The 10,393-nt window shown below is 56.0% G+C and overlaps 1 protein-coding gene across 3 annotated transcripts in view; it reads left to right on the forward strand.

Moving 5' to 3' along the window:
• Positions 1–9,620, forward strand: part of AP3B2 (adaptor related protein complex 3 subunit beta 2) — a 31,120-nt gene extending 21,500 nt beyond the window's left edge. For all 3 annotated transcript variants that reach the window (XM_060293789.1, XM_030878523.2, XM_060293790.1), the window contains 12 exons: positions 934–1,120; positions 2,629–2,747; positions 3,228–3,336; positions 3,721–3,844; positions 4,199–4,382; positions 4,526–4,586; positions 4,919–5,025; positions 5,227–5,455; positions 5,873–5,957; positions 6,207–6,304; positions 8,954–9,092; positions 9,194–9,620. In XM_060293789.1, the coding sequence (XP_060149772.1) occupies positions 934–1,120; positions 2,629–2,747; positions 3,228–3,336; positions 3,721–3,844; positions 4,199–4,382; positions 4,526–4,586; positions 4,919–5,025; positions 5,227–5,455; positions 5,873–5,957; positions 6,207–6,304; positions 8,954–9,092; positions 9,194–9,344 (1,593 nt within the window). In that variant the 3' untranslated portion in view covers positions 9,345–9,620. The remainder of the gene's footprint in view (positions 1–933; positions 1,121–2,628; positions 2,748–3,227; positions 3,337–3,720; positions 3,845–4,198; positions 4,383–4,525; positions 4,587–4,918; positions 5,026–5,226; positions 5,456–5,872; positions 5,958–6,206; positions 6,305–8,953; positions 9,093–9,193) is intronic.
• The last annotated feature ends 773 nt before the right edge of the window (positions 9,621–10,393 follow it).

Below are 10,393 nucleotides of genomic sequence, written 5' to 3' on the forward strand. Positions count from 1 at the left end.
TAGCGCCCACCTCTCAGAAGGGTTATGGAGATGACATGAGGTAGTGAAGCACCTAGCACAGTATTTGACACTAGAACGCACTCCATAAATGGTGGCTACCACTGTCATTTTGTGACAGGTTAGACTAGGTCAGGATCAGGGCAGAAACTGAGATTTGTGGTCCTGGGATGTGGCTACCTTGACTGCAGGCTGTGAACCCCATATGACTTGAGCAAACCCATAGGATCGCTGCAGTTTGCTCTGATCTCATTAGGACCTTCCAGGGAGGATCGTGGCCTCTGAGACCCCTGGGCTGCTCAGAATCTACTATGTGGGTCAATGGGGCGTGAGGGCAGCCCCTGCCAGGGGGATTCCTATGTGTTCCCCCTTTCTCTTTTTGTCACCTAGTTCCCCCCAGGTGATGGAGCCTAGAAAATGTGAGGTCTAGCAGAATGTTCCAGACCTTCACTCACTCTGGCACCTCAGGGTGGAAAGATTGGCCCAGCCTGGACTGGGTGGTGTAGGAGTGGGCCTAGGGCAGTGGGGACCACAAGCCTGAGGAAGAATGGCACCCAGGGCCAAGAGGGAGGTTTCCAGAAGGGCAAGCTCTGTTGCTGGCCAAGTCAGTTGTCAGAGTTGGCGTTGGGAGTCAGGGCCGGGGAGGAGGGAGAGAATGCAGGGTCTGGCACAATGGCAGGTTGGGAGGGAAAGTCAGCTGGAGGCAGCAGTGCTTGGAGCTGTTGGCCAGAAGAATCTGGTTCGTGGACTTCCCTGGCGGCCCAGTGGTTAAGACTCCGCACTTCCACTGCAGGGGACACAGGTTCGATCCCTGGTCGGGGAACAAAGATCCCACAAGCCACAGGCATGGCACACACACAAAAAAAGAATCTGGTTCAGAGACCTCCTGTGTCCCCACCCTCTGTGATGGCTACTGACCCACTTCTTGTCCCCCAGACCAAGCTGCTGACCCAGTATGTGCTGAGTCTGGCCAAGTATGACCAGAATTACGATATCCGAGACCGAGCACGCTTCACCCGGCAGCTCATCGTCCCTTCGGAGCAGGGTGGGGCCCTCAGCCGTCATGCCAAGAAGCTCTTCCTGGCACCCAAACCAGCTCCAGTCTTGGAGTCATCCTTCAAAGGTGGGAGCTGAAATCCAGAGTAACCTTCCTGGGGGAAGGGGAGAATTGGCCAGCAACCCGGTCCCAGCCCTTCCCCCTGAGGTCTCAGTCTCAGTCAGGTACCAGCCTTTGGTGGGCAGAACTTCTGGAGAAACGCCAGTCCTGTGCCCCTGGCCTAACCCTTTGCTCATCCTGCAGCATCCAGGGCTTGCTCTTTCACCCGCTCACAACCACCACCACCGTCAACTCACCTGAGTCTCTGCCCTCCCAGGCAGGATGGGCGTCTGGTTTCACTCCTCTCGGGCTCTCCTTTCCATCCTACTCCCTGAGCAGGCACTATATGTATCAAGATTTTACCTACCAACGGCCCAGGAAGGCAGGAAGTAGAACTCCATACAAAGGAGAGCTGTAGGGACTTCCCTGGCGGTCCAGTGGTTAAGACTTTGCCTTCCAAGGCAGGGGGTGCAGGTTCGATCCCTGGTTGGAGAGCTAAGGTCCCACATGCCTCGTGGCCAAAAAACCAAAACATAAAACAGAAGCAATGTTGTAACAAATTCAATAAAGACTTAAAAAATGGTCCACGTCAAAAAAATCTTAAAAAAGCAAAAACAAAGGAGAGGTGTATGTTTGTAAGTGTCCTGAGAAGGCGGCTGCCAGCACTCACTGGGCTGTCACTGGAGGTCAGCCCAAATCCTCAGCCCCAGGCCCTCTGCCTTGCCTCTTCTCTCGGTCTGGTCTCCCGTGACAAGGGCTCTGAGAAATGTGGGAAGAGGAGGGTCCCCCAGCTGACTCTCTGGACCCAGGAACCTACTCAGGAGGGGAACTTCCTTCACAAAGCTCAGTTCTTCTGCCTATCTTTTTGTTCTGCTTTGTCTTTCCCTGGACCACAGGAGCAAGGAGATTCTGAGGGATGGGGCAGATGTGCAAACCTCCCAGGAAGAAGGGGAACGGTCCCTTTCTCCTCCCTCACACCATCCCCACTTACAAGGCTCTGGGTTGCCCTCCTCTGGCTCTGACTCCCTCCTGCTCCCATTTGGACTCACCCCTCCCCACGGAGTCCCCAGCCTGACCAGACACACCTCCCTGCCCTTTGACCCAGCCTGGCCAGCCTCTTACTCATAGTTGCTTCCCTCGCCCCAAGCAGGCCTCTTTCCTGAGCCTGGCTGTGCAGCAGCACCACCCCCGTTGCCCTGGGAGAGAAGCCACACCCGCATCTCTGCTTCCCCAACAGGCACCAGGGCAGACAGGCAGCAGTAGCTCTGGGCCCAGAAGCCCCTCCTTCCCTCCTCTGTGGTCCTAGCTCCCCCCACCCCTCAGCCCCTGCTCTAGTCAGCTATACAATCTTTTTTCCAGCATGTGGGCCTGGAGATTCAGTCAGGGCAGAAGAGCCATTAGGGGACGTGTCCACCCGTCTCTTCTGTCTAGCTAGGGAGTTCCCACCAGAATCGCCACCCGGCCCCACCTAGGAAACAACTCCCAGGGCATTTCCTCACAGCCACTACTGACTTGACCTCTCACCCTGTCCCCAGACCGGGACCACTTCCAGCTGGGCTCACTGTCTCACCTGCTCAATGCCAAGGCCACGGGCTACCAGGAGCTCCCAGATTGGCCAGAGGAAGCCCCAGACCCATCTGTGCGCAATGTGGAGGTCAGCAGGGGTGGAGGGTGGAGCTGTGTGTGGGGAAGGACAGACAGCAGGGAGCCCTGGGAGTGCCAGCCTGGCCCTCCTGACACCCTCCCCACACGCAGGAAGAAGATCTCTCCCTTATTGAGACCCATGTGGGCCTGTTGGGCGAATACACCAAGGTCCCCCCGCCCTGTGTGCTGTGTGCCCTCTGCTCTGTGTGCAGTGCTCTCTCCCAGCCTGTGCTGCCCCCTCCCTCCCCCTTGTATGCTGCACCCCTGTGCCGTCCCTACACTCTGTTCCTTCCTGCTGGCAGTGCCGCTCTGTGAGTGCCTCCCCTGCGTGGACAGGGTCCCTTCCCTCCCCCCATTATTCCCTCTTGGGGACAGGACCAGGTGGGGCCCTGAGAAGAGCCAGGGTGAAAGATAAGAGGGGCTTGTGCTTTCCTTCCCCCTCCCCATCCATGATTTAACGGCTCCTCGCCCTCCACCCCACAATCTCCAGGTACCTGAATGGACCAAGTGCTCAAACAGGGAGAAGAGGAAGGAGAAGGAGAAACCCTTCTACTCAGACTCTGAGGGAGAGTCAGGGCCCACAGAGTCTGCAGACAGCGGTGAGGAGATGGGCAGAGCTAGGGCCCTGTGCTCCTGCCTGCGTGTGTGTCTTGTGGCTGACCATCTGGCACACGTGTGTGCTCCTGTATTAGATGGTCACGTGTCCAAGGGGGTGTGCGCCTCCTTGTGTGCACCTATATGTGTGCTTATGCACTTGAGGATTGCACGTCCCAGATGTGTGTGTGCTTGTGTAGGTCTCTATCCACACGGGTCCATCTGTGTTCCGGTCGGTCTGGTTGGTGTCTGGGGCCGGGAGCAGGTCGGGGGGTTGGAGGGAGAAGAGGTGAGTTTGCTGCTTCAGTGCAGAGTCTGAAGCTGGGTGTCCAGGGCTCCCCAGGAGGCCTGCACACGAGGGAGGGAAGCCTGAGACAGTCCTTCCACAGACCCTGAGTCCGAGAGTGAATCGGACAGTAAGAGCAGCAGCGAGAGTGGCTCTGGGGAGTCCAGCAGTGAGTCCGACAACAAAGACCAGGATGAGGACGAGGAGAAAGGGAGGAGCAGTGAGAGGTAAGATGACTGGGCGGCTCCAGGGCTCTCCCTTGGAAACGAAGGGCTAACCCCCAGCCTTAGCCAGTCTCCTAAGAGTCCCTGAGCCTCCTCAGGAGCTGTTCTGCTCACGTGATGGCCGCAGGAGGTCTCTGCGTGGGGCGCAGCATGAAGAAGCAGTCAGGGAAGGGGCCCGAGCTGGCACAGGTGGTCTAAAGCTCTCACTGCGACCCAGGCATAGGAGCTCAGGTGTGGAGTCCACTGGCCCAGGCTCCCCACCCTCACCCCCAATGTCCAAGGCTTTCCCTGCTCTTCTGTGACGCAAGAAGGGGTCATCCAGGCTGGGCCCAAGCCCTGTTTGCCCCTTTCCTCCAGTGAACATAGTGAGGAGGAGGGTAAGAAGAGGAAGATGAAGAAGAGGAAGAAGGAGCCAGAGGGACAAGAAGGCGGCTCGTCCTCAGAGGAGGGCAGTGACTCCAGCAGCAGCTCCTCAGAGTCTGAGATGACATCAGAGACAGAGGAGGAGCAGGCGGAACCTGCCTCCTGGAGGAAGAAAACAGTGAGCGCCTTGGGGCAGGAACAGGATGGGTGTATGGACCGGGGCCCTCCCCAGCCTCTGGGCCAGGCCCAGGCATCTCCCCGTAACCCAGCCCGGGCCAGGGTGCTCCCCTTCCACACTCACATCCCGCTTTTCTCTTCCAGCCTCCCAGCAGCAAAAGTGCCCCTGCAGCCAAGGAGATCTCCCTGCTTGATCTAGAGGACTGTGAGTTTGGGTGGTAGAAGCCACAGGGGGAAGGCGGCCTGGGGAGTATGACTTAGGAAGGGCCATGGGCGCTCTGGGCTAGGTTCCTCGGGGGTTTGGGGTGGGAGGAGCAGACAGAATCCATCTTTGGGCCTGAGAGGGCAGCAGGACAACCTCTCCAGGTGTGGGGTTGGGGTCAAGGATGGATATCTCCATGGAGCCACCAGGCTGCCACGTGCCTCACTGTCCGTGGTGCTGAGCCGTCTACTCCCTAGGCCCTGGGCTCCTGCTCGATCCAAGCCAATTCCACTTTGCCTCTCCCTCGTCATAATGTTTCTCATATCCTCCCACAGTCACCCCTCCCAGTGTCCAGCCTGTGTCTCCCCCCATGGTTGTGTCCACCAGCCTGGCTGCTGACCTGGAGGGCCTGACGCTCACAGACTCCCCCCTGGTGCCCTCGGTGAGTGGGATGGGGAGGGACAGGGCTGGGGCAGGGACACATCTCTGTGCCGCATCCTACGGTATGGATTTGTGTGAAGGGGGTGTGATGGAGGGATGGCTTTGAGCCTCCGTTGCTGTGACCACAAGTAGGGACAAGGCTGGGATGGGCTCTCGCCTTGTTGTTCCTTTCCGTACTTCCCCTCTTCCTCCTCCCCTCCAGCTGCTGAGTCCAGTGTTGGGTGTCGGGAGACAGGAGCTGCTGCACCGTGTAGCTGGCGAGGGGCTGGTTGTGGACTACACCTTCAGCCGCCAACCTTTCTCTGGGGACCCCCACATGGTGTCTGTGCACATCCACTTCTCCAACAGCTCTGATACCCCCATCAAGGGCCTACACGTGGGCACCCCCAAACTGCCCGCTGGCATCAGCATCCAGGAATTTCCTGAAATCGGTGCGGAAGGGCCTTGGACGTGGTGGAGAAGGAGGCTCCTGGGTGGAGCTGGTCTTTCTGTGGCTTCTGAAGCCCCGCTCTGTGCCAGGCCAGGGTCTAGGCTGTGGGGGTGTGGAGATAGCATCTAGCACGATCCACGGACAAGACAGACTAGGAAATGAGCAAGTGCGTCTCAGGGCAAGAGGTGCTTGAGCCTTGGTTGTTTCAGCACTGACTTAAAGGGGGTGAGGGTGAGTGGGGGAAGGGTGTTGACATTTCAGGAGAAACTCAGGAACAGTCTCTCCAGGGGCTCAGAGGGCCAGGAGTCCATAGAGGAGTGGTCAGCTCTGCAAGTGGAGGGGAGAAGGGGTCAGGGTTCCAGACCTATCAGGTGATGCTGTCTTTCTCTCCCCCTTTCCCTGCCTCACACTGCTGCAGAGTCCCTGGCACCCGGAGAATCTGCCACTGCTGTCATGGGCATTAATTTCTGTGACTCGACCCAGGCGGCCAACTTCCAGCTGTGGTATGTTTCCAACTCATGGAGCGGTAGGAGGATGGCTAGGGAGAGGTGGGGTCAAAATAAACTGGAGCTGGAGGTGGTGTTAGGTGGGGCCACATCACGATCTGGTGTGTCTGGAAGGCATCCCAAGACCTCAGGTCTCTTAGCTCCCTCTCCTGCTGCCTCCAAGCCCTCCCTTCAGACACAGTGCGAGGTGAGGGGAGAGATGCTGGCCTCACTCCCTCTCCCTCTGTCTCCTCCTACCCTTCCCAGCACCCAAACCCGACAGTTCTACGTCTCCATTCAGCCACCTGTTGGGGAGCTTATGGCCCCTGTGTTCATGAGCGAAAATGAGTTCAAGAAGGAACAGGGTGAGTGTTCCCTGGAGGTGGGCAGGGAGGGTGCTCAGGACCACCCACTGGGGCTCATTCAGCTCCACCATACAGTCACACTGAGGGAGCCTCAGCTCCTGCAGATGGAGGCAGGCCTCACAGCTCGTGGCTCCAGCAAAGGCTTCACGGAGCCTGGGACACTTCAGTGAGGCTTTGGAGACGGTCCCAACTCAGCCAGGCAGAAAATTCTAGGCCAGAATTCCAGCTGGGGGAAACGTTATGAGTAGGTGTTAGTGAAAATTTACAGGAAGAAAGGAGGGGAGCAGTTTGCTTTAGGGCATAGGAGCCCTTAGCAATGGTGAGTAGTGAAAACAAAGCTGAAAATATGTGTGGTCTAGTTTCTGGAAGCCTTGAACGCTATGCTAAAGGATTTCGGTCCCAAAATTTCAGAGCTGGAAGGGGTCACAGAGGTTATTGGGTACAGCTCCGTCGTTAGAGAGGTAAGGACTGTAGACTTCGTTTTCCTAGCAGTAGAGGAGTCATTGAAGTTTCTGAGCAAAGACGGTGCCAGGTTCAGACTCCTGCTTCAGAAGGAGAAATCTGGCAACACTTACAGCTAGGACTGGAATTGAGAGAATCTGCAGCAGGAAAAAGAGGCAGAACAGCGTAAGTGGGAGGCAACATGGGGCTTCATGAGTCCCGGCTTTAAGCTCTGAACGTGCCACTTGCTTGGTATGTGACCTTGGACTAAATTCTGTGCCTAGTTATAAGGCTATTACAATAGATCTGATGAGAAATGGTGACCAGGATTAGAACCACAGCAAAAAGAATGAAAGGCTGAGGTGGGGGAGAGGGAAGCCATGGGCATTTGCCCTAAGAAAGTGGAGAGGGAGACATATAAGCTGGCTCTAGAATGTCTGGCTTAGATACTAGGGAGAATGGCAGTGCCGTTCACCTAGACCAGGGGTTAGCCAACTTTTTCTCTAATGTTGGGTCATAAAGCAAATGTTTCAGGCTTTCTGGGTCGTGAGATCTCTGCTGCAATTTGCCGTTGTAACCCAAGAACAGCCACGGATAATACATAAATGAATGAGTGTGGCTGCATTCCAATAAAATTCTATTCATGGACACAAATTTGAATTTCATACAGTCTTCATGTGTCATGAAATATCTATCTTTGATTTTTCCCCCAGCACTTAAAAAATATTAAAAACAAACAAACAAACAAACCATTGTGGGCCATGCAGGTGGTAGGTTGTATTTGGCCTTCAGGCTGTAATTTGCCAAACCCCTGACCTGGAAGAAAGAAGAATGGATTGGGCAAGGGAAAGGGGGGGGATATCTTGGACAGTTTTGGAGAGGCTGCTTTTGAAATACATTTGGGAAATTCAGGAAGAGGTGTTTAATATGCAACTGAAAATGTGGGTCTGTGCCCAGGAAACACTTCTAGGCTGGAGTCAGGAGCATAGCGGTGATAACTGAAGCTGTGAATATGAGTGAGATCACCCTGGGAGAGAGATGGGTGGGAAGATAAGAAGGTCAGAGACCTTCCCTGAGGAAAACCTGCCTTCTTCGGGAGAAAAAGGAGGGGAGGGAAAAGAGAAGGAACAGTGAGAGGTGGGAGGAGATCCACGAGAGATGAGGAGGTTGAAGAGTGCCTTGGATGGTCTGCAGGCCAAGATGACCAAAGACCTTCAGATCCAGCAGATAGGAAGCTGCTGCCAACATCAGAGAGAGCGGATCATTGCGAAAGGGGGGCAGAGGCCAATTGCAGTGGGTTGAAGGAGACCAGGGCTTGGGGAAATGGAGTCTTCTTTGGAGGACCTTGGCGGTCATTGGGGAGGGAGACACAGCACTAGCATGATGACATATCCTCTTTCTAGAGAGGACTTCTTAGGATCAAGGAGACTTGATATGGAGAGACTAAAGGTACAGGGACAAGAAAATATCACTAGTTAGGAGCGGAGGGCATGACAGCGACAGGAGAGGGATGTCCGTTCTCAAAAGGAGGAGAAGAATGGCGGAAGTAGCAGAAGGAGGAGAGAGAGGCTGAGGAGAAGGTGGGCAGGAGGGCAGACAGAGGAGCTCGCATGGCTGGGTAGAGCGTGTGAGTGGAGAGGAGAGGTCAGACCTGTAGAGTGAGGGTTTCTTGGGATGCTGTGAGTGCCCGGGGATGCGACGAGTCCTGGACAGGTTTGGAGCTGTTGCCACATGTGAAATTAGGGGTCCACCTGTGAGGGCTGCATGTGACAACCGGACTCTGGCCTGTGGGGTGAGGACCGCCAGTGATCTCTTTGTGAGGACTCAGCCTCCAGGAGCTGGGAGAGAGTTGCACTTGGGTTGGAGGGCCAACCAGGAAAGACGCAAAGGTGGAGGAAACCTCTAAGTACTGACTGGCCACCAAGTCCACTGGCCACTCCCAAGGGGCTGGTGGCCCAGATGTCTGACAGTGGGGAAGCACCCAGTCAGTTTCTGCTCAGCAGTATGGATAGAGCCCTGGGTGGGGTGGGAGGTTGACCAAGGCTCTCTGAGGGAGGGCCAGGTCCGAGAGGGAAGTAGCCCTTCCTCAAGACTGGTGAGGGAGATTCAGACCTGCCCCGCCTGAGTAGAACCTGGTGAGGGTGCTCAGTGGGCAGACCCAGCGGTGCCCCCCGTGGCCTTTGCCCTCATCATAACCTCTGTCCCCAGGAAAGCTGTCGGGCATGAATGAGATCACAGAGAAGCTCACGCTGCCAGACACCTGTCGGAGTGACCACGTTGTGGTGCAGAAAGTGACTGCCACCGCCAACCTGGGTCGTGTCCCTTGTGGGACATCTGATGAGTATAGGTACTGACCACCAGCAGGGGGACGAGATGGGCTCTCGGTCCTGATTTGAAGGAGGGGCCCCGTGCCTCAGGGTTGAACTCATTCCTCTACCCCCACCTCAGGTTTGCAGGGAGGACGCTGACCAGCGGGAGCCTGGTCCTGTTGACCCTGGATGCCCAGCCCACTGGAGCTGCCCAGCTGACAGTCAACAGTGAGAAGATGGTGATCGGCACCATGCTGGTGAAGGACGTGGTACAGGCTCTGACCCAGTGATCCTAAGTGCTGTGACCTCTTTGACTGTCCCTTGTCCCTCCCTCGTGACATCTACGCTGTTAGCCTCTCTCTCTCTCTCTTCCTCTCTCTCATATCAGACCCCTCATTCCAGATAGCATCCGGGGGTCCTCTCTCTCTCTGGTCATGACCAGGCTCCCTCCCAATTCTCCTCCCCATGGGTTCCTTAGTGACCTGTGCAGAGGGAGATGGCAGGGCTCCATTCAGCTTTGTGTAGCTATTTATGTGGCAAAATCTCAATAAAATGTCTTCTCCCTAGATGCTGGCTCACCTTTCCTTGCTCGTGGGTTCTGCCTAAGGGGGTTGGCGGGGGCGGGGGGAGAGCTCCTAAGAGTGACTGTCTGACCCTTGTGAATGATCACCACTGACCTTCTAGGGGAGGCTGTGACTGACTCTAAGAGGTGCCTCTGGTTGGACCCCCAAGATGACCATCTTCGAGTCTCCAGGCATCTCTGTGTAAGAGACATCCGATCGGGGATGGGGAGGTCAGGCTGGAAGAACTCCCTGGTCCTTTTTTAGGAGCCTCTGCAAAGATGCCTCTGCGACATCTGGCAGTCCCTTTTGGTTCCCCTCATGGGCCCTTGGGAAGGAGAACTCATAATGTGGGGAATTCTCAAACGTAGCTGCAAGGTTCAAAATATGTCAACTACATCTAGATATGGGGCCTAGGGCCCCACCTAGCTGGGGAGATGACCCACCTGGCCATCTTGAAGAAGGAAGAACAGGAGATGTGGACCTGTGCTTCTCAAACTGCCGTCCATCAGATCACCTGGGGGGGTGTTATCATGCAGATTCAGATGGGTAGGTCTGAGGTGGGGCCTGAGAGTCTGCATTTCTAACAAGATGTCAGCGACCGACGCTGTTGCTCCATGGACACACTTGAGTGGTGAGGATGTGGAGCCTCCACACCTGGGACAAGCCTTCTAGGGGTGGCAGTGAGGGTCAGGGCCCCTCCCTGATACCTTTCCCGGTGAGGAAAGAGGCTGAGCAGCAGTGGTTCCTAAAGGTGTAAAAGGTGTTCCATGAGCGTG

The sequence above is a fragment of the Globicephala melas genome, chromosome 2 (genome assembly GCF_963455315.2).
Source record: "Globicephala melas chromosome 2, mGloMel1.2, whole genome shotgun sequence".
NCBI classification, from domain to species: domain Eukaryota; kingdom Metazoa; phylum Chordata; class Mammalia; order Artiodactyla; family Delphinidae; genus Globicephala; species Globicephala melas.